This window comes from Oncorhynchus mykiss, chromosome 29, assembly GCF_057628025.1.
Source record: "Oncorhynchus mykiss isolate SJ-2025 chromosome 29, ASM5762802v1, whole genome shotgun sequence".
Taxonomy (NCBI): Eukaryota; Metazoa; Chordata; class Actinopteri; order Salmoniformes; family Salmonidae; genus Oncorhynchus; species Oncorhynchus mykiss.
The window spans coordinates 28950988-28973360 of record NC_143050.1 but is presented as its reverse complement, the minus strand read 5'-3'; the positions used below and the strand labels follow the sequence as shown (position 1 = coordinate 28973360).

The following is a 22373-nucleotide window of genomic DNA, read 5'->3' as shown; positions in this document are numbered from 1 at the left end:
CAAAAATTGCAAATGATTAATTAATGACTTTGTAACAGTTCCAAACAGTTGTCCACTACAATAAACGCTCACCCTTACCCTAGTTTCTAGAAAGATCCATTTACTGTAGTGTTTTTGCGTACTTTAGTATACTGTAGTATTTACTGCAGTGTTTTTGCAGACTGTAATATACTGTAGTATTTTCTGTGTTGGTTTTGCAAACAGTAGTATACTGCAGTATTTACTGTAGTGTTTTTGAGGACTGTACTGTAGCGTACTGCAGTATTTACTGTAGAGCTTTTGCAGACATTTCTATAGTATTTACTATAGTAATATTGTTTTAATATATTTGACATAGAAGTGGAGGCTTTCTCTTTGATTAAAACTACTGGAGAAATACTAAAAGAGCTAATTTTCGATAACCTGTAGGTAGGCTGGACTGGGGTCTGAATGGATAGTTCAGAGCTTCTGCTCTTTCTATAACCTGTAGGGAACACAGTATACAGTATGGTCTATACTTGGCACATAGATTTCTTACTTATGGGTGGCACAAATTGGGATATGGTGGACGGAAATGGGCAGGTATATGCAAATTAAATACTGTTGTATATACTATAGTTTAAAAAAAAAACAGTTTACTTCAGTGTTTTTTGTGTGGATAATACTAGTATTTACTATAGTATTCTACAGTATACTACAAAATGCGTAATAAGTACTACACATTATCAAGGGATACTACAGTGTGTATACAGTGTGTATAGTGTTCTACAGTATATTCTACAGTACTGTAGTATTCTATAGTAAGGTGTTGTATTTTTCCTGTGGGCAATGATGGAGAGAAATTGTGGATACTTACAGAGCTATGAAAATCATCACAGCATGAAACCCTTTTCATTTGTATCAGTGTTACAGGAATGCAGTGTCTGATTCATGACCTCTCTCTTTCGACACTCTTTCTAGGACTATGTTAAAGGGTGGGGTGTCAACAGGGGGAGAGTTAACCTTTTGCTGCAGTGGGCTAAATCAGTCTCACACAAAGTGATTGATGGTAGTCTTAAACAAATCTACATTGAAACAAAAGTACACGCATGGTTATGGGCTTAAAGATATATAGAGAGTTAAATGTATTCAATTTTGAGGTTGCATTCCAATACTACACTTCATATACATCACAGAACACTGAAATATATCAAAACTGTTTGACATAGAAACACTAGATTTTTGTCAACAAAAAAATGTGATCCTTAAGGGGGTTTTAATAACATTCACCCATGAGGCGAACGAGGGCGCTTGAAGTCATTGACTGCAGGAAAGGGTTACAAGGAGTTGTAGAGAGGACTTACAGCTGGTACATATTACCGGAATCTGACATTTCCAGACACTTTTTCCAGTAACAGGACAGGATGGAGAGTTGCGAAAGGATGGTTTGGAAGACTTGAGATACAGAACTTTGAACTTTGTGTTGAAATTGCTTAGCCTTCAGTCTTTTCGGTGCATATTCTAGGCTGGGTTCGTGGCTGTTACAGGAAGGGGGTTTCCTGGTTAAGAGGTAGGCAAGTCAAATAACCAATCGTTTTCACAGTCCGATTCCCTTGGGAGATCATTTAGGGGGGTATATGAAGTAGTTCCCCTCAAGCTATTGAACATAAACATACTCACATGCACACACACTCTTGCAGAGCTCAGGATCTAGTGGCCGAGGAGTCAACACTGTGGTGAGTCAGAATTAGTTTGAATTGTATGGACAATCTGTTTGTTATCTGGAAGGGAACAGTATCTAGACCTCGTAGTTTTGCAAAACTATGGATTATATATGAGGAGGAATTTAACCCTTGATGCCTACATTCTAATTTACTATCAAGCAGATGCGGACTCGAGCCATATGACTTGGACTAGTGCTGAGCAATTAACCAACATTTCTGTTATTTTCGTTTTTTAATGAACGAATTGACTAAATGATTTGAATTCCAAGTTGTTGTTTTTTTCTTCTGTGAGCCTGGATGCACAGTTTCTGTAGAGATAAATCAGACCAAGCCCCGAACTCTGCGATGCAATAGGGAGTTTTATTTTACAACAGGCCAATATTGTACATAGTTTAGTGCAGAAAACGTGGCAATTAACAATAATGAGCATAATCCACTGCGTGCCAGTTTACTTGTCTGGTCATTGTGGAGCAGACATGCAGACGGATAGAAGAGAGAACTTGCAATCAAGAGGGATAGAAAGCAATTGCTTCGCTAGTTATCACTACCTGAAAATACATGATATAAGCGATTGATAGTTGGTATTCAGCAGTCATAAAAGTATGCCTTATTTACTTTGAAGAACTACTAAAGTAGTGATTTTGTCAGACAGCACAGGCAGCAGCTCTATGAGATGATGACTTGGAAAGAAATAATGAAGTCATCAAACTAAACAAATATTTTATTAAAATAAAAGAATGTGAATAAATGATGATTAACATCAGCATTCAACCCACATAATGCAAAAAAAAAAAAGTATTGAAAACGAAAACGGATCATTTTTTAATCATCTAAACGAAACCAAACCAACCTCAAAAAGCACTAATCGCTCAGCACTAACTTGGACTCACAAATTTGTCGACTTGGGACTCGACTTGACAGAACATAAAATAACTTGAGACTTGACTTGGACTTGGAGCCTCAAGACTCAAGATTATCTGGCCTGGTATTGTAACGTTTTGCCACTCATTTTGTGGCACAGAGTTTCTGTGGATTACTCTACAAGCAGCCAGAGACAATAGCCGCAGCATCGCCCTTGCAACAAAAAAACTGCAACAGACTGTCTTGTGAAATGTACACAGCCCTCTTATTTGACCCCCCGGGGGTTGGGGAGGGGGCTGGGGTATGCAGATTTTAAAAAATGTCCACGCTACATACATGAATATTAAAGGCCCAGTGCACTACTTTTGTAAAACATAAAAATAAAATAAAATGGGGGGGGGGGTTCACAGCACCCTCAGCAGCCCTACTTCCCACAGCTATGCCATGTTCTGTTTATTGTAACACTTAGACATTTCTGTTTCATGTTTGATACTATACATTTTTATTTAAAAATGTTCTCTGACTGGGCTTGATGTTTATTGTGCACATGAAGGTTCGCAAGACTCATGAGCTAGAAGTTCTGTTTATTTAATTCATTGTATGGTTTCCTCATAGATTGAACCCTCATCTTTATATCTGTGCCACTATAGCATCTGTGACAGCACCATTGAAGCTCAAACCAACAGGAATCCCTACCAAATTTACTACTTAGACTACTTTAAAATGGCGGAAGAAGGGTGGAAGCCCTCAATGGCACCGGCCATGCTAAAGCGGCTTTTTGGCCACTAGTGGCCCCTATCATTCTCTATGGGTTTTCTTTGTTCATATTTCCCAGGTTATGTCGGAATTCCACGTGTCTGTGTCCTATGTCTCTGTCATTCTGGTTATGCTAATAGGAGCGTGTGTGCCTCAGTCCATATAGAAATAGGCTAGTATGTTGAATAAGAGAAAATTGTTGTTCCAAGCATGAATTGTGATGAAATGTCATTAATAATAATGAAGTCTAATGTACCAATGTAACAATGGATGTGGAAATTGCCTTTTACATTGTAGAACCAGTTTAATGGTTGTAATTGCCAATTGGGTAATTGTATGGTCCTGGGAGGGGCTAAGTGCTTATACCTGTGCTTATACCTCATACCTGTTTGAGCTCCTGTTAGACACGTTCAATTTGGTTTCTCAAGGGGAGACTGTGCAGTCTTGCCCTCTACCTGTGCCTGTTCAGATAGGACAGGTTAAGCTTGATACAGAGGCTATTTCTTTTGGGCCCATGTATATTTGGTAAATCTACTTGTATATTTTGTATGATATGAAGCTTTCACCATTGGATCACTAAGACATGTAAATAAATATACACTCTGAGCACGTCAACCTGCCTCGCCTTCTGCTGATGTCACGCACTTGCGACTGCTACAAGGAACCTATTTTACAATTACATCATCAATTACATTTTGTAGACAAAATAATGAAAAGGGTTGTCTGGTAGCCTCAATAAATAGACAACGATTTGTAGTTGAACAAGTCATTGCATGTATAGATCATTTTTACTTGTGACTCGACTCAGCTTGCTGTTAGAATGCACGACTTGCACTTGACTCGAGACTCTACTTGGGACTCGACTTGAGACTCTGACCTTGTGACTTGAGACTTGCTTGTGACTCGAATAATAGTTACTTGGTCCCACCTCTGGTATCATGTGGGATGAAGTGCAATGGATTTCATTGAGTGTGCCTGGATGTAAATCCTGCTCAACAATCTATTTCCTCCTCCACCTCCTTATCTTTCTCCATCCAGTTCTTTCAGAAGTGTCCTGACCAGAGTGTGAGCTGTTCCTGGACCATCCTTCTCCATGGACCGTACCAACAGTCTCCTGGTACTGCTGCATGTCCTGGGTTCAGTTACGGTCAGCCTGGGCTGCTTCTGTGACCACTACGCCTGGAGCTCATGGTCCACCTGCACCAGAACCTGCAACTACGGGACCCAGGAGCGCCGCAGGTAAAATACACAACTTAGTATGAGCAGAGCGATAGCACAGAACTAAATGGTAACTTTACATGAAGTAAAGTTGTGGGGCTTGCTTTATCTCTGTCCAAGTATTTTTATGGTAGTGGAAGAAGCTGAAATGTTTTACTGTACTATTTAAAGTAAAGTAGTTGCATACTGTATAGTCAAAGTAACGTTTTGTAAAATGATTGGTCTGATTACTTTGATATACTACTATATAAACCTTATTACTTTGGATTGTTGGGAACTTAGATCACAAAAATGCATAAACTACAGTTGATGCGTTTGAACACTGAAAGAAGACATACAGATGCAGGATCTTAATTTGAGCCAGTTTGCTACAGCAGGAAAATAATTGTGCAGCAACAGCAAATGTGAATTATTCTGTGGTTTCTAATTAATGGGCATTTTTTGTAGGGGTTGATACATTTTTCATTGAGGCAAATTATTACATTTTAAGTGGAAATTACAAACTTTAGTGATCCTTTTTAAACCTTGAATACAATGCAAGTTTGCTTTTCTGCCGTGCAGGAAAATTTTCTGCAACAAAAGAATAATCAAATTAAGATCCTACATCTATCTGTATGACAATGCGATCTTCTGTCAGAAGATGGGAATAATAGGCAGGATTGTGTGCACAACACTCTTAGCAAAGCAACTCTGAATCATTAATGCTGTGGGTTTCAGATAAATAGATGCATGATTTACTTTTGTAAAACGTTCAGTGTAAATTAAGTTTAATTTTAGTTCAAATCAAATCAAATCAACATTTATTTGTCACATACACATGGTTAGCAGATGTTAATGCGAGTGTAGCAAAATGCTTGTGCTTCTAGTTCCGACAATGCAGTAATATCCAACGAGTAATCTAACCTAACAACGGTTGAATGACGATGTAATGATTATAAAGTTTTAGGCTATTTGGGGAGAGAAATATGATGTTGCATCTAGTGATTACAGCTTTTTAAAAGTATTTTTGTGGTAGTTGAAGAACTGTGTACAATGGGTTTGTATGTAGACCTACTGATAGTTAGTTGTAGTTCTATCTAATAAATAAACTCTTTAGACTAACAGTGATAAGTACATTTCCTGAAGAAAATGTGGTGTGCTTGCTAGCTTATGTTAAAGTATGTATGGTTTTGAAATGGTATAGTAGTGTTAGTGTCTGCAAGAGTAATGGTGGTGACTGTTTTTATTTTTTTATTTAACCTTTATTTAACTAGGCAAGTCAGTTAAGAACAAACTATTATTTTACAATGACGGCCTACCGTGGCCAACCCCTCCCCACTGCGTCACTCGGGAACCCAATAGTTGAAAAAGTAAGTTGACTAAAATATTGATTGATTGATTGATTGATTGGTTGGTTGGTTGAGATCAATGGGCAGCCTGAACATGTGAAAGTTAGTTTGGTGTCTCTTGCTTGAACGGTTCAAGAGTTACAATTATTGTTGGTGGGTATTACAGTATATGCATGTGTATGCACACTGTCATGATGTTGGCTTGATGGGGGAGGTTTTATGACCCCCATAAATACCTTTCCACTTTTCTCTCTCTCTCTACTTTATAGAGTTGACTCTTGTAAAGCCTTTGTTAACATAGAAAGAGAGAGTCTGGTGACATCAAAAGGTGGGAAACTGAACCATATTTCGGTAATCCAACCAGTTGAAAATATACGTTGGTACTTAATGAATAGGATGTCAGATCAGTTGATGTCTGAGACGTGATTACTGATGACAGGACAACATAAACTGTATCTTGGAAAATCAGATTCACATGGAATTGTTGTGCAATTTAAATGTTTAAATATGAATCTATTTGTGAAAAGAAGAAATGTAATTTTAGCTTCTGAAATGAGAGAACGGTTTGACACTCTGCTCACTCAGAGGCCTCGTCCAAGTGAACAGACATGGGTTGTAAACTATGAAACACGCCCTTCTTTCACCACTATATAAACCCGTTGATGAAAATTCAACTTCCTGTTCCAAGGACGTGCGGACTTGCGGTCCCCACGTTGAAAAAACAAAGATCACATACAGAACTAAGTCAACCTCAGCGTGAGCTCTGGTTGAACGACAAGAACCTAACGAAATTAGCATCGAATTTCAACGTGAAGATGACGATCAACACGCCGAAAGGATGAATTTAAACTATACCAGCCAGAATATAGCATGAGCTTAAAAGTATAGCAACTTGGTATGAACTTTGAACTCCTATTCACTAAAGAAGTGATACCCTCTCCGCCCGTTAAACGTGGGCTAGGAGAGGACGGACAGAGTATCCATTCTACCACGCTCCAGTTCACCACTAGACATTCTTCAGAGAACAAGAGATCCATGCTGGACCACCCGGCCTTCCATCTACGAACAACCGATCGAAGCGCAGCTCAGAGAAAACGTTTATTGCATTTTCCTTTTTCAAATGGGCGGTTATTTAGAATGCATAAGATACTGTATTTATGATAGCATAGCTGCCTACGTCCCGATAGAGACACAAAACCTTTTTTCTCCTCAGTCATCCCGCTCTTTCACTCAAACCCAACTCCCTTTCTTAGTGTAACCAGCCTTCATATCTGTTCCGTCCGCTAGGGACGTTTTCCTTTGTGACATAAATTGTAATCAATGTATAATACATTCTGTGTATATGTAATTCTGTGTGATTATTTAGGTATTTAGTAAATAAATGATGAAACCAAATTTTGTATTGCTGATTCAACTTGTTAGCCAGGGTTCGTGAAGATAACCAAGAATTTACAACTTTCAGATGAGACTGAATAAAGTGACGATTAAATATTGACTGCTACTGATGTAAAAGATTACTAGGTCTTTAAGAGTTTATTCGGAAGATAACAGCTCTATAAACATTCTTTCATTGTGCCCCGACTTTCTAGTTAATTACATTTACATGATAAGCTTAATCAGGTAATATTAATTACAGAGAAATGATTTTATAGAATAGCATGTCATATCACTTAATCCGGCATAGCCAAAGACACGACAACATTTAAGAAGTTATAAATTATAGTGCAGACAAGAGCTAGACCAGAGCTAGCTAGCTACACCCAGGACCAGAACTGAATCTGCTAGCTTGTGACATGACTTACTGCATCTGTAATGAAAGCAGTTGATGGGTTACTAAAACAGCTTTACCTCTTGATTAGTAGAAGCGATTCCTGATATTTTCTCAGATTTGAAATGCAGAAAAGTTCAGGAAGAATTCATATGCTACACATTTTTGTCTGTCTTGTTGGGGGAGTGGTCAAAACTGCAGTTGTTTGGAAAAAGTTAGGAAACCATTTTTTTAATGCAGTTACTAAAACAGATGTATGGTTAGATTGGTAGCAGATATTTTTGTTCTGACGAAAGGTTTTAATAGCAGAGAAGGAGACATATCCTTTAACGTTTTGTCTAACTTGTTGTGAAATTGGTCAACATTTCAGTTGTCTATAAAAAGTTACAGAAAATGTTGCTGATGCAGTTATTAAAACTGCTGTAACATTTGATCCATTCCAGATAATTCTGTTCTTATTTCAGATTGGAATAGCAGTGAAGGAGACCAAGATGTCATATCCTCAAACCTTTTGCCTAAGTTTTTGGCAAAGTGGTAAAAGTAGCTGATTTGTATCAAAAGTTAAATTTTTGCATTTACAGTGAATGGAATGTTGGAAGAGATGATGTCACAATGGGACCTTTAGAATGTTGAGGGAATCCCATGAAAGTGGATGGACAAAAATAAAGATTAAAAAAATTCTGACTTAAAAGGTATAAAAGATATCAAAATGTTGTATGTCTGCACACTGGTCCAGACCAGTCTACACATTTTAAAGTTAAACAGCGTTTCTAGCTTAACCCTTGTGTAGTCTTAACATTCTGTATACTCACCTTGTCATAAGGGTAAAAAATGACCCGCCCTCACTAAACCCTAAAATATAGCAGCTTAATTTAATTGTAAACCCCAAATCTATTTTGCATGAAGAAACAACCTGTCATTCATCAAAACTTTGTGAATATCTGGGTTTTCCCTCTTCACAATGCAGACTGCATTTAATCAGTGAACACCACTCGTTTTTATTACAACACACCTGTCATAATTGTTTTCTTTACTAAAGTAGAGGTTTATTATTATTATAGCTAAAGGTACTGCATAGGTGTAAAAAAAAAAAATTGTGCCAAAGATAGCACTTGTATGGCCTAAGAAAGTAGAAGAAATGTGCAGAAAGTAGTTTTGAATGCCTTTTATTGAAGGTAAACAATAACAGTCTTGAACTTTTTTGGCAACATAGTGATATATACTTATTGTACATACTGTACAATGAGGAATTCATCTGCAAAGTACTAGTCTTAATTTTTTAAACCATTGCTCCCTCCCACCCACAAGTGGTGTAAACAACAACAATAAATAAGAATAAAATAAGATAATTGATGCAAAACAAAAATGTGAAGAACATAAATCAATCAGCTCTAATTAGCACATGTAGGACAGTATGCAAGTGTGTGTGCATGGACTTTTCAGATGTATTTCTCACATGTTCAGCACATAGTATTTGTTATACAGTCCTTCTTTTGGGGGGAAGAATTGGCATCTCCTCCTCTTGCTTGCCCCAGCTGCAACCTCAGGTGGATCAGGACAATATTCATCCCCCTGAACAGCTTTCACAAGTGCTGCAGAGGCTGCTGTGTGGGGGAGGCACTCCCTTCTTTGAATGTACAAGTGCCTTTCCCAGCTGCTCCAGGAACACCATCCTCTTGTTCTGCTTATCAGGCATCCAGGTAGGGTTGATTTTGTTCCATATCACGAAGGCATTGTATGAGGACACATCAATGAGGTTATGGAAGATGACCACGGGCCAGCTGGCAGTCATCCTCCTGCAGCTGTAAGATCCAATCACCTTGTCCAGGTTGTCCACGCCTCGTTTGTTGTGGTTACAGTCCAGGTTGATGGCTGGCTTCCTGTCCTCACGATCACTGATCTCAGCCATTTTGTGCAGTGTGCTCAGGAGGACCACATTCTTGTTCCTCTTTGGGAGATAAGACACTAGAGTGGTGGTGGGGTGAAGGCAAAATTTGATGAAAAGGCCTCTCTCCCCCTTGTTGCGAGCAGTGCAGGGGGAGCTTAGGCTTGTTCTTTCTAACTGTGCCAACCATGGTTATCTTCCTCTTCAGGAGCTGCTGGCTGAGTTCAATCAGTAGCACACATAATCTCAATTTCTCATTGTGTGTGTGTATTTGTGGTTGTTGTGGTGTGTAAATGATTTTATAACTGCCTGGTCAAAAATACAATCTGTGTGCCCTGGTGGTGTACAGCTTTCATGGAAATATGAACAAAGGCGATGTTTCACTTTTTCTAATGTTGGGGTCGTTCTAGGAAAAGTCATCAAATTTCAAGTTGAAGAAAGATAATTTAGGGGTTTTTCTCTTCTGTTAAACACAGTGGCGAGGGAGGGGGGGAGAGAGGGAGGGAGGGAGAGTCATTTTTGACTCTTAAGACAAGAGGAGTAGCGTATTAAATAACAACAATAATAATAATAATATTTATAAAAAAATCAGAGTATGATGAAGATTTACAGTTTAGCATGTCCCATCTAATAACACATTCAGAGTTAGCCTACAATTATAAGACTTTTGTATTTGATTTTAAATAGCCTAGTAATTGGGCTTTTAAAATATATTTTCATGATTAACAGGCTGACACATTGCCTTTAGCTACAGGATATCCCACCACCATGTATTTCCAGATCCTCCCCTCTCTCCTTCATTCCTTTCTCCAGAAAGCAGAGAGAGGGGCTGTCAAACGTTTTAATTAAATATGTTTTGCTGTGAAAATATGTTACTGTCGATGTTCACAAACAGATTTCATTTTGTTTCCCAAATTAAGCAGTGGGTAGTTGCAGGAACAGGGTTGGAGGGACCATAGGCGGAATATCACCTCACATCTGCAAAATAACCGAAGTAGCCTACCAACATGCCGGATGAACATGAGTGAAACGAACCCTGCGGGAAAGTGGCCTCCGTTGCAAAAGGATGACGTATTTTTTCTCTTGCTCCCTTTCCAGTACATTTGCTAATGGGCCATTCTAAATCTAAACAAATTGTACATATTAGTAAAGACAAGATTCAATTTAAATTGAGAATAGTCTGATGGATGAAAATATGATCACTTGAGGAGAGAACAACGTGTGCAGCAAGGAACAAAGCACAAGCTGTTTTTTTCCGACTTTCTCAAATCATCGATAGCTTAGTCATAATGCAGCCCATATATCTTAATTTATAAGGCATTCTATGGTTTGCAACATTTCACAACTTAAGTTGCCAAATAACTCTAAATCTAGCATATTGATAGATCCTGTTTCAAATGATCACTTTCACGCTCAGGGAATGGAAAAAAAATATTATTTATATTTTATTCAGCTAAATTCATTTAAATTATTGCTACTATAAAATCATATAATGTAAAATAATGTCAAAGGCACTTATAAGCATTTCTTGTCTGCTAAACAAGCCTATAGCATGGTGCATAGCCAGATAACATTCAGTGCATTCGGAAAGTATTCAGACCCCTTGACTGTGTCCACATTTGTTACATTACAGCCCTATTTTAAAATTGATGAAATAAAAAAATCCTCATCAATCTACGCACAATATCCTATAATGACAAAAGCGAAAACGGGTTTTTCGACATTTTTGCAAATGTGTTAAAAATAAAAAAACAAAGAAAACTGAAGTATTCAGAACATTTGCTATGAGACTCGACATTGAGCTCAGCTGCATCCTGTTTCCATTGATCAACCTTGAGATGTTTCTACAACTTGATTGGAATCTACCTGTGGTGAATGTAATTGTTTTGACATGATTTGGAAAGGCACACACCTGTCTATATATACAGTTGAAATCGGAAGTTTACATACACTTAGGTTGGAGTCATTAAAACTAGTTTTTAACCACTCCACAAATTTCTTTGTTAACAAGCTATGGTTTTGGCAAGTCAGTTAGGACATCTACAAGTAATTTTTCCAACAATTGTTTACAGACAGATTATTTCACTTATAATTCACTGTATCACATTTCCAGTGGGTTAGAAGTTTACATACACTAAGTTGACTGTGTCTTTAAACAGCTTGGAAAATTCCAGAAAATTATGTCATGGCTTTAGAAGCTTCTGATAGGCTAATTGACATAATTTGAGTTCATTTGAGGTGTACCTGTGGATGTATTTCAAGGCCTACCTTCAACCTCAGTGCCTCTTTGCATGACATCATGGGAAAATCAAAAGAAATCAGCCAAGACCTCAGTAAAAAAATTGTAGACCTCCACGTCTGGTTCATCCTTGGGAGCAATTTCTTGCTTGAAGGTACCACGTTCATCTGTACAAACAATAGTATGCAAGTATAAACACCATGGGACCACGCAGCTGTCAAACCGCTCAGTAAGGAGACACATTCTGTGTCCTAGAGAAAAACATACTATGGTGCGAAAAGTGCAAATCAATCCCATAACAACAGCAAAGGACCTTGTGAAGATGCGGGAGGAAACCGATACAAAAGTATCTGTATCCACAGTAAAACGAGTCCTATATCGACATAACCTGAGAGGCCACTCAGCAAGGCAGAAGCCACTGCTCCAAAACCGCCATAAAAAAGCCAGACTACAGTTTGCAACTGCACATTGGGACAAAGATTGTACTTTTTGTAGAAATGTCTTATTGTCTGATGAAACAAAAATATAACTGTTTGGCCATAATGACCATCGTTATGTTTGGAGGAAAAAGGGGGAGGCTTGCAAGCCGAAAAACACCATCCCAACCGTGAAGCACGGGGGTGGCAGCATCATGTTGTGGGGGTGCTTTGCTGCAGGAGGGACTGGTGCACTTCTCAAAATAGATGGCTTCATGAGGAAAGAAAATTATTTGGATTTATTAAAGCAAAATCTCAAGCTCAAGCTCTGTCAGGATTAATGGGCCAAAATTCACCCAATTTATTGTGGGAAGCTTGTGGAAGGCTACCCGAAACGTTTGACCAAAGTTTTTTTTTTAAGTATAGGCAATGCTACCAAATACTAATTGAGTGTGTGTAAACTTCTGACCTATTAGGAATGTGATGAAATAAATAAAAACTGGAAAAAATCATTCTATCTACTATTATTCTGACATTTCACATTCTTAAAATAAAGTGGTGACCCTAACTGACCTAAGACAGGGAATTGTTAGTAAGATTAAATGTCAGGAATTGTGAAAAACTGAGTTTAAATGTATTTGGCTAAGGTGTATGTAAACTTCCGACTTCAACTGTACGCGTTCGTGAGAGACTCAAGTTTCCACCGAGGGGTTAAGTTAGTGTGTAGCCCAAACGGTTCAGACGCTACAGACAGAAGTTGGTAGATCAGATGTACCGACTTCAGACGAGTCCTGCAGATCCGGACGGGCGACATCAGGGGATGTAGTGGATTGAGACGCAGCCCATGCAAAGAACCAGATATCTCTAGCTTAATTAAAGTGATTCATTTTTATGGGGATTTTGGTATTATGTTAACTAGATTTCCGCGGGGCCGCAGACATTGACTATTGTTATTGTTTTACTATAATAAGAAGTATGTCAAATATTTAAAGTGGGATTTTTGCTTCACAAGCCCCATAAATGACATAAAGGAAGGATATTTTACTGTAAGTGATTTATGATTAATGTGTATAATTTTGAGGTCAGTTGGCCAAAAGCTCCTTTTGCGTTTGTTCAGCGTTTCCATGACCATCTCAGTTTTAAACAAACCACGTTTGAAATACAATAGAATACGACTTTCTGTGTTTTCACAATTCCCTCCTCTGCAGGAGTATCCGATATGATGACTATTACTGGAAGAATAGCTGTGAGCAGCTGTGTCAAAAGCATGAGAGTCGGGCATGTAACGTCCAGGCCTGCTTCATCCACTGTCAACTCACTGATTGGGCCAACTGGTCCGGGTGCTCCCCGTGTGCCAAAAAACAGGCAAGTGAAAGAATATACACACACAGAGACACACAGACAGAAATACACGCACACACTTCCACCGTCTGTCTCTGACCAGTTTTCTGATGTTGTAGTTAAGGACTCGGTCACTGCTAAGGCCTTCCCAGTTTGGAGGCGTGGAGTGCGATGCTGTTCTGACAGAAGACAGAGCGTGTTACCCATCAACAGAGTGCAAGATGGAAACACTCAACTGCAAAGAGTTTCAGTGTGGCAATGGTGAACAGTCACATATTCACCTACTACATATACAGTATGGACAAAATACTGCATGTGCACATTTAAACAAAACTCTGCTCATGTACATTTCCCCTTGTCGCAGGTCGCTGTATCAGCTCCAAACTAACATGCAATAAACAGAACGACTGTGGGGACAACTCAGATGAGAAGAACTGTGATGAATTCAAAATAGTGTGTCCTGTTGAGAAGAGAGTGGTCCCTGGAGCTGACCTCATAGGAAACGGGTAGGTTAAAGGTCAAAGGCCAGCATAAGACATTGCCTGGAGCAGTGGTCAATGTCATAGTAGATGTTTAGCAGTAGTCAGTGAATACAGAGCAGGACTGCTTCATGTAATTTCTTGATACGTATCCTGTGATTTTAAGAAAAGTAACGTAACTTCAGGGTTAATGCTGCTGGCTTCTGTTACTTTCCTGTTTTAGGTTTGATGCCATGGCAGAGGCTATGAGGGGTGCGGTACTGGATAACATGTTCATGGGGGACACCTGCAACCTTAACAGGAGCAGAGGCAGCAGCTACAGGCTGTACTACCGCGTCCCAGCCAATGTAGAAAGCTTTGAGATCAAGGTACAGTACTAATGCATATAGATCTCATCTTATTCTATTCCCCATGTTTGACTGGTCTGGGATCAGATCTAGCTGTGGTTCTGCTTCCACAGGTCGAGATCCCAGATGACTTTAAACAGGAACCCCAGCCAGTCTACAGTGAGACCGTCAACCTGGCCTCCCCACCAGTCTCTACCAGAAGTGATTCCTCCAGTGGTGACTCTAGTTCAATCTGGGTCCCGATCTTCTTCGTTGGTTCCAGACGCCACCACCAATCCAACACAGACACATTCAAGCAGGCTATTTCAGCTTCAAAGAAGACGGCAAGCTGCATCTACAGTATATGCACTCTCACATATTCACAATCACACACACAAAAATAAACACCCTGATCACAGTATTGCAACGTAGTGGTAGACCTTGAAGTAGAGGTTTCCCTCAATCACAGATCTAAGATCACATTACCATACCCTCTATCCAAGCAGTAGGACTGGCATTTACTGTGAGGCAGGCATACAATCACTGCGTTTCAAAGCTGGGAAGGTAACACTGACGTTATGATTACGTAATCTCACCCTATTCTGCAGGACTCCCAGTTCTTCCGAGTGCACCAGGTGTTACCTGTATCCAGATTCAGGGTGAAGGATTCAGACCTGTACCTGACAGAGCCCTTCTTACAGTTTCTGACCAGCCTGCCCCTGGAGTACAACTACGCCCTCTACAGGGAGATCTTCAAGCACTTTGGGACCCACTACTTCGCCTCCGGAACCTTAGGGGGACACTATGATCTGCTTTACCAATACAGCAGACTGGAGCTTAAGAACAGTGGTACGAGAGCACAGCCTTGTAGTCAAAAGGAGGCACAATACCCACTGCTAGTGCATTGTTCTCTCTGATTTCATAAATTGTTCATTTTTTTTGTGTTTCATTGTCACAGGTTTAACAGAAGAGCATACCAAAGGATGCCTAAAGTCTGAGTCGAGCATGTTTATAATAATATACTCGCAAAGTTCAAATGTTGTAAGATGCTCCGACAATACAATGACTCAAAAACATGAAGGTTGGTTTTTCTAATTACCGTTACACACAAATTGAACATTCAAGATAGACCACCTTGCTCTAGTCGTCTTGACTTTTCACTTGTTCGGTTTCATTAAGTATCTCTCTCAATAGTTTTGTTGAGAACTGGCTCTTCACCCTTTACTGTTACTTCTGTGTTGGTCAGGGTCTTTCGTGCAGTCGTCAGAGAAGTCTTTCTCCATGGTGCGTGGAGGCCGGACCGGAGAGGCTGCAGCCCTGGCCTGGGAGCAGAAAGGGGCTGCCCCTGACAGCACCACTTATAAGAACTGGGCCAAATCACTCATAGACAACCCTGCTGTTGTGGAATATGAGGTCAGAACTCCCTCCGTGGAATATAATGAAATAGGATGGAAACAATGAATCCAGTTAATTCATTGATTGTGTATGATTGGCTGTGATATAGTGAATCCAAACCATCTTTTTGAGATACTTTTGGTTTATAACAGCTCTTTCCTAAGACATAAAACATGTCACTTCCTGTGAGAAATCGGTCTCCTTCCTATCTGTCTCCAGCTGTTGCCCATCATCAATCTGGTCAAGGGGATCCCATGTGCTGCCACTAAAAGAAGGCACCTGACCAGAGCTCTGGTGGAGTACCTGGAGGACTTTGACTCCTGCAAGTGTGCCCCCTGCCCTAACAATGCCCGTGCCGTCCTTTCTGGCACAGACTGTCAGTGCATCTGCCAGACGGGCACCTATGGGCCCAACTGTGAGCAACGGGCGCAAGACTACACCTCAGGTACACAGCAGCACCCACTCACTCACTGATATACACATTTTTATACAGGATGAGGATTATGTATAGTCCCTGTTGTGTATTGCACAGTCATTTGACAGTGCTCAGTATGTTTGACTGACACCAGACACTGCTGAATGTGGTTTGACTCCTGGTGATTAGTACACACCAAACAGTGCTGAATGTGGTTTGGCTTCTGGTCTGTAAACACCAGGCAGATCTGAGTGTGGTTTGCTGTGTGGTTTCCTCAGAGGCAGTAGATGGTTACTGGAGCTGCTGGGGGACATGGAGTGCCTGTGATGCATCCATGAAGAGACATCGTACCAGAGAGTGCAACAACCCCGCTCCCCTGAGGGGGGGAAAACTCTGCCAGGGACCGGCCAGACAGGAGGAGGGATGCTTCATCTCCATTTTCCAAGAGTAAGAGAGACTGACATGTTTAAGCCTTGAGACAATTGAGATATGGATTGTGTATTTGTGGCATTCAGAGGGAGAATGGGCAAGACAAAATATTTAAGTTCCTTTGAACGGGGTATGGACGCGAGCTGCACAGTGACGCGAACCTACCAGACGAGCTAAATGCCTTTTAAGCTCACTTAGAGGCAAGCAACACTGAAGCATGCACGAGAGCTGGATGACTGTGTGATAACGCTCATGGTAGCCAATATGGACACTCTTGGAAGCCGATGTGAACAAAACCTTTAAACAAGTCAACATTCACAAAGGCTATGGGCCAGACGGATTACCAGGACATGTACTCAAAGCATGCCCGGACCAACTGTCAGGTGTCTTCCCTGACATTTTCAATCTCTCCCTGACCGAGTCTGTAATACCTACATGTTTCAAGCAGACCACCATAGTCCCTGTGTCAAAGGAAGCGAAGGTAACCTGCCTAAATGAATACCGCCCCGTGGCACTCACGTCGTTAGCCATGAAGTGCTTTGAAAGACTGGTCATGGCTCACATCAACAGCCTCCTCCCGGACACCCTAGACCCACTCCAATTTGCATACTGCCCCAACAGATCCACAGATGATGCAATCTCAATCGCACTCCACACTGCCCTTTCACACCTGGACAAAAGGAACACCTATGTGAGAATGCTGTTCATTGACTACAGCTCAGCTTTCAACACCATAGTGCCCACGAAGCTCATCACTAAGCTATGGACTCTGGGACTAAACACCTCCCTCTGCAACTGGATTATGTTCTTCCTGATGGGCTGCCCCCAGGTAGTAAGAGTATGCAACAACACATCTGCCACGCTGATCCTTAACACTGGGGCTTCTCAGGGGTGTGTACTTAGTCCCCTCCTGTATTCCCTGTTCACCCACAACTGCGTGGCCAAACACGACTCCAAACCATCATTAAGTTTTCTGACGACACAACAGTGGTAGGCCTGATCCCCGACAACAATGAGACGGCCTATAGGGAGAAGGTCAGAGAACTGGCAGTGTTGTGCCAGGACAACAACCTCTCACTCAATGTGAGCAAGACAAAGGAGCTGATTGTGGACTACAGGAAAAGGCGGGCCGAACAGGCCTCCATTAACATCGACGGGGCTGGAGTGGAGCGGGTCAAGAGTTTCAAGTTCCTTGGTGTCCACTTCACCAATCAACTATCATGGTCCAAACATACCAAGACAGTCATGAAGAGGGCACAACAAAACAATTTACCCATCAGGAGACTGAAAAGATTTGGCATGGGTGCCCAGATCCTCAAAAGGTTCTACAGCTGCATCATCGAGAGTAAACACCAGGCAGGTCTGAGTGTGGTTGCATCACTGACTGGTTGCATCACCGCCTGGTATGAGAACTGCTCGGCATCTGACCGGTAGGAGCTACAGAGGGTAGTGCAAACGGCCCAATACATCACTGGGGCCAAGCTTCCTGCCATCCAGGACCTATATAATAGGCAGTGTCAGAGGAAAGCCCATAAAATTGTCAGAGACTCCAGTCACCCAAGTTATAGACCTGTTTTCTCTGCTACTGCACGGCAAGCGGTACCGGAGCACAAAGTCTAGGACCAAAAGGCTCCTCAACAGCTTTTACCCCCAAGTCATATGACTGCTGAACAATTCATAAAATCGCCACCAGACAATTTACATTGACCCCCCCCCCCCCACCCCCCTCCCTTTTGTACACTCACTGTTTGTTTGTTACAGTACCTATGCATAGTCACTTCGCCCCCACCTACATGTACAGATAACCTCAACTAGCCTCTACCCCTGCACACTGACTCTGTACCAGTACCCCCTGTAGATAGCCTCGTTATTGTTATTCTTATTGTGTTACTTTTATTAGTACTTTTTATTTTAGTCTACTTGGTAAATATGTTATTCTTGAACTGCACTGTTAGTTAAGGGTTTGTAAGTAAGCATTTCACGGTAAAGTCTAGTTGTTGGATTTGGTAGTTGTTGCCAGGCGCACCGGTTTGTGTCAAGAACTGCAACGCTGCTGGGTATTTCACGCTCAACAGTTTCCCGTGTGTATCAAAATTATCCACCACCCAAAGGACATCCAGCCAACTTGACACCTGTGGGAAGCATTGGAGTCAACGTGGACCAGCATCCCCGTGGAATGCTTTCGACAACTTGTAGAATCCATGCCCCGGCGAATTGAGGCCGTTTTGAGGGAAAAAAGGCAGGGTGCAACTCAATATTAGAAAGGTGTTCCTAATGTTTGGTATACCCAGTGTATATTGAAAGCAGGTGTGGTTCCAGTGTTCATTAATACACTTTATGTTAGTGTTTCCTTTATTTTGACAGTTACCTGTACATACCACTCCAGTAAAATAGAATCGATCAGGAAGAGTGTTGGTCTTCTAGATAAAAACGTACTGTTGATTTATATACCTGAGTGCATTTCTGATTTTCTGTTGGTCTGTCTTTTCTCCGCAGGCAAAATGTATGTGTTAATGATGAGGACTTTGCCACAGAGGGGCGGGCGGAGGGCTTGCCTCCCGGCGTGGAGGGCTGTCCAAGACCCAAGCGTCCTGCCAACAGTCACCTCAGGGTAGACACAAGCTAACAACACTAGCTGCTAACAAAGCTAACAGAGACAGAACTCACTAAAGATCTCTGAAAGAGTGATATTTCCAAAGACTCTGGGCCAGCTCTCAGTGATGTCACAGTCTTAGTGACCTTTACCTGTTTATACCCTTATTAGCATCTTATTTTTCTTTATTTAGTCTCTCTCTCTCTCAGGGGTTTTATTGGCATGATAAAGAATTACATTGCCAAAGAAAGTGAAATAAACTATCATAAATAAACAATAAGCATTACACACACAAACATTTTCAAAGAAACGTTTGACATGTCAGATTGTTAACTACAGTGTTGTAACAATGTGCAAATAGCTTTTCTTTTCTGGGGGGGTCAGTCACAGTGGTCAGATATTCTTCCACTGTGTACTCTCTGTTTAGGGACAGATGGCATTCCAATGTTTTCAGTTTTTGGAATTAATAATTATTTCCCTCATGATTTGGTTGGGTCTAATTATCCTGGGGCTCTGTGGTATCTGTTTGGATTTTTTAACAGAGCCCCAGAACCAGCTGGCTGAGGGGCCTCTTCTCTAGGTTCATCTCTCTGCAGGTTAGGGCTTTATGATGGAAGGTTTGGTCTCTCTCTCTGTCTTCTCAATGTCAGAAAGATAAGCGTTACTATGAGTTTGGCGACATGGAGGAGTTCCTGTGCTTCACAGGGTTTGAAATGGAAGGTTACCAGTTCATCAACTGTCGCCCTGACGGGACCTGGACCCCTCCCACAGGGATGTGCATCAGTAAGTCTGTCCTCTTAGGAACAATCCCTGCATAGAATGCAGACAGAAGGCATAACACTCTGTCCACACCAAACCTCTTTTGTATGGAAAGACTTTGGAATCCATGTTTTGCCAATAATATAATACTTTTTTTTATTTTTTATGTTTTAATGTCAAACCAGTCTTGTTGAGTATTTGTCCTCCATCTTAGGGAAGGTGTGCTCCCCGCCTGCCGTGCCTGAGGGTATGACTCTGTACCCCTCCAAGAAGGAGTACAAGGTGGACCACTCCGTGGGACTTGAATGCACGGAGAGAGGCATGGTTCCGTCAGAACAGGGCTTCTACACCTGTGCCAAGAGTCTAACCTGGGAGCCTCCACTTCCTAAAGACCTGCACTGCAAAATAGGTAGTCTGTCTCAAATGGACTTTGAAGAAACATTAGAGGGATGTTGGTGGAAAGTTGGCATCCTTTTAAAGACCTCATAGAGTTTTTCGACAATTAAGTGGAGATCACATGATTGACAATATAATTAAATTACGTAATTAGATGTTTGTCCTGTCAATGTGTCTGTCCAGATAAGCCATTTGTTCCTGACAATCAATGTGGGAGAGGAGAGAGGCACGTTGGATCCAAATGTATCTGTGTGGCACGTGAGACATGCCTGTGAGCACTTTTACCTATCAATCATAATTAAGTCATGAACAATTCAATATTAATGGATTTTGAATTGCCTTTTAACATTAGCTAAACACATGCATCTGAAGGCCACCATAATAATTTGGTTCCCGAATCAGTCTGTTCATCTAGATTTGTCCTCTTCTTGGACTGACTAATGATTTCCATGTCTGTGTGTGCTCCACCTGTGTGTGTGTATTGCAGCCCATACAAAACTGAGTTCTGCATCTTCAATGCTGAAGTTGGCAGTGGTGTGATGATGTCTTACTGTGGTTTCCACTCGGGCCGTTGCCATGGTGACCAGCTCTTCTTCATGAATGTGGGCCCGTGTGACGAGGATGTGGTCAGCCTGGACTGGGCCAAGTTCAGGGTCAGCATGGCTGCCAAGAGCTCAGTCCAGGAGCCCTGCGACTCTGACACCTGCTATGAGTGGGAGAGCTGCACTGGTATGACTGACTGACCACAGATTCCCTCTCAGATTTAGATAGCACTTGACCACTTCATCTGAAATAACCTAATCTGCAAAGAGTTAACTAGTTTACATACAATACAATTAATTATGTTTCAAGGATGAATGTGTCGATAGGGTTTCAACATAGCAAAATCATTTCATATACCTGTGCTCTTTCCCTTTTGTCTTTGTGCAATCAGAGTCCAAACAGTGTCTGTGTAAAGTTCCCCGGGACTGTCCTAAGGAGGGAGAACACATGTTCTGTGTGAAGCTGCTGAAGACCCAGAGCAAGAGGAGTGTGAATCTGTGTTTCATGGCTGCCATCAAGTGTAGAAAGATGGAGTTTGAGATTCTCAACGAAGGCCTGTGTGAAGAGTCCACATAACCAGGTCCCAGTGTAGCTTTCCTCTTCCTGTATTCTATCACTCTCTCCCTCTCCATTATATCATACAGCACAACTGTAAAGATGGACGTTCTGAAGGAGCTGATTTTTGTCCCGTTTGAATTGCAGCTTTGTTCAACTTAATTTGTTTTACAATCTAGCTTGAAGTGAATTTCTTTGCATGTTATTTTGTGCTTGTATGTCTTTTTTATATCCTTTTATGACTATTTTCTTGTGTTGTTATGAAATCAAATATATTTTGGCAAAAGGTGGTGTTTAAATTAAATTAACAAAAACAAATATGTTTGTATCCAATATTTTATTTACAACAACTTGCAACTACATATAACTGCCAAAAATAAAGGAAACACCAACATAGTGTCTTAATAGTGTCACGTGTGTTCCCTCTCAGGCCTCTAGGTCACCAGGCTGCTCGTTAGGGCGCACACCTTTCACCAGCATTGCATGCATAATGACACTAACCTGGACTCCATCACCTCCTTGATTACCTGCCCTTTATATGTCACTCCCTTTGGTTTCTTCCCCAGTCGTCATTGTTGCTGTTTCATGTCGGTGCGCTGTTTGTGGTTCTTGTTTTGTTCATTTATTTATTTATTTATTAAATGTATTCACTCCCTGAACTTGCTTCCCGACTCTCAGCATACATCGTTACCAATAGAGTGTCGGGTCACCAGAATAGCTTCAATGCGCATTAACATAGGTTATGGAACTCTATTGGAGGGACACCCTTCTTCAATGAGAAATTCCATTATTTTGTGTTTTGTAGATGGTGGTGGAAAGCCCTGCCTCAGGGACCGCGGCAGAATCTCCGTAAAATGGGCATGATACACGAGCACAGGATGCGGTGCGGTGAAACACTGCTTGCCTTCCATTGCAATGAATGGGAAGCAATGAGAAGAGGGGAGCTGTGGGCGGTGCGGTGAAAAATATACACTTTTCCCAACTTTATG

At 41.1% G+C, this 22373-nt stretch overlaps 1 protein-coding gene across 2 annotated transcripts; it reads left to right on the top strand.

Moving 5' to 3' along the window:
• The first annotated feature begins 1167 nt into the window (after window positions 1-1167).
• On the top strand, window positions 1168-21783 carry c6.2 (complement C6, tandem duplicate 2). Of its 2 annotated transcripts, none has more exons than XM_090226197.1 (18): window positions 1168-1528; window positions 4338-4538; window positions 13362-13518; window positions 13614-13755; window positions 13859-14000; window positions 14197-14341; window positions 14434-14643; window positions 14908-15148; window positions 15258-15380; window positions 15546-15712; window positions 15914-16139; window positions 16388-16556; window positions 19035-19149; window positions 19782-19914; window positions 20105-20299; window positions 20470-20557; window positions 20774-21015; window positions 21221-21783. In XM_090226197.1, the coding sequence occupies exons 2-18, from the start codon at window positions 4393-4395 to the stop codon at window positions 21403-21405; spliced, it is 2826 nt and encodes a 941-aa protein (XP_090082323.1). In that variant the 5' UTR covers window positions 1168-1528; window positions 4338-4392; the 3' UTR covers window positions 21406-21783.
• Window positions 21784-22373: the final 590 nt, after the last annotated feature.

What these genes read in the sequence shown, in the direction of transcription:
- c6.2 (XM_090226197.1), top strand. Translation starts at nt 4,393, where the DNA reads ATGGACCGTACCAACAGTCTCCTGGTACTGCTGCATGTCCTGGGTTCA. An exon ending in CTGCTGTTGTGGAATATGAG is followed by an intron (nt 15,713 to 15,913) that starts GTCAGAACTCCC and finishes ATCTGTCTCCAG; the next exon opens with CTGTTGCCCATCATCAATCT. An exon ending in GTGGCACGTGAGACATGCCT is followed by an intron (nt 20,558 to 20,773) that starts GTGAGCACTTTT and finishes TGTGTATTGCAG; the next exon opens with CCCATACAAAACTGAGTTCT.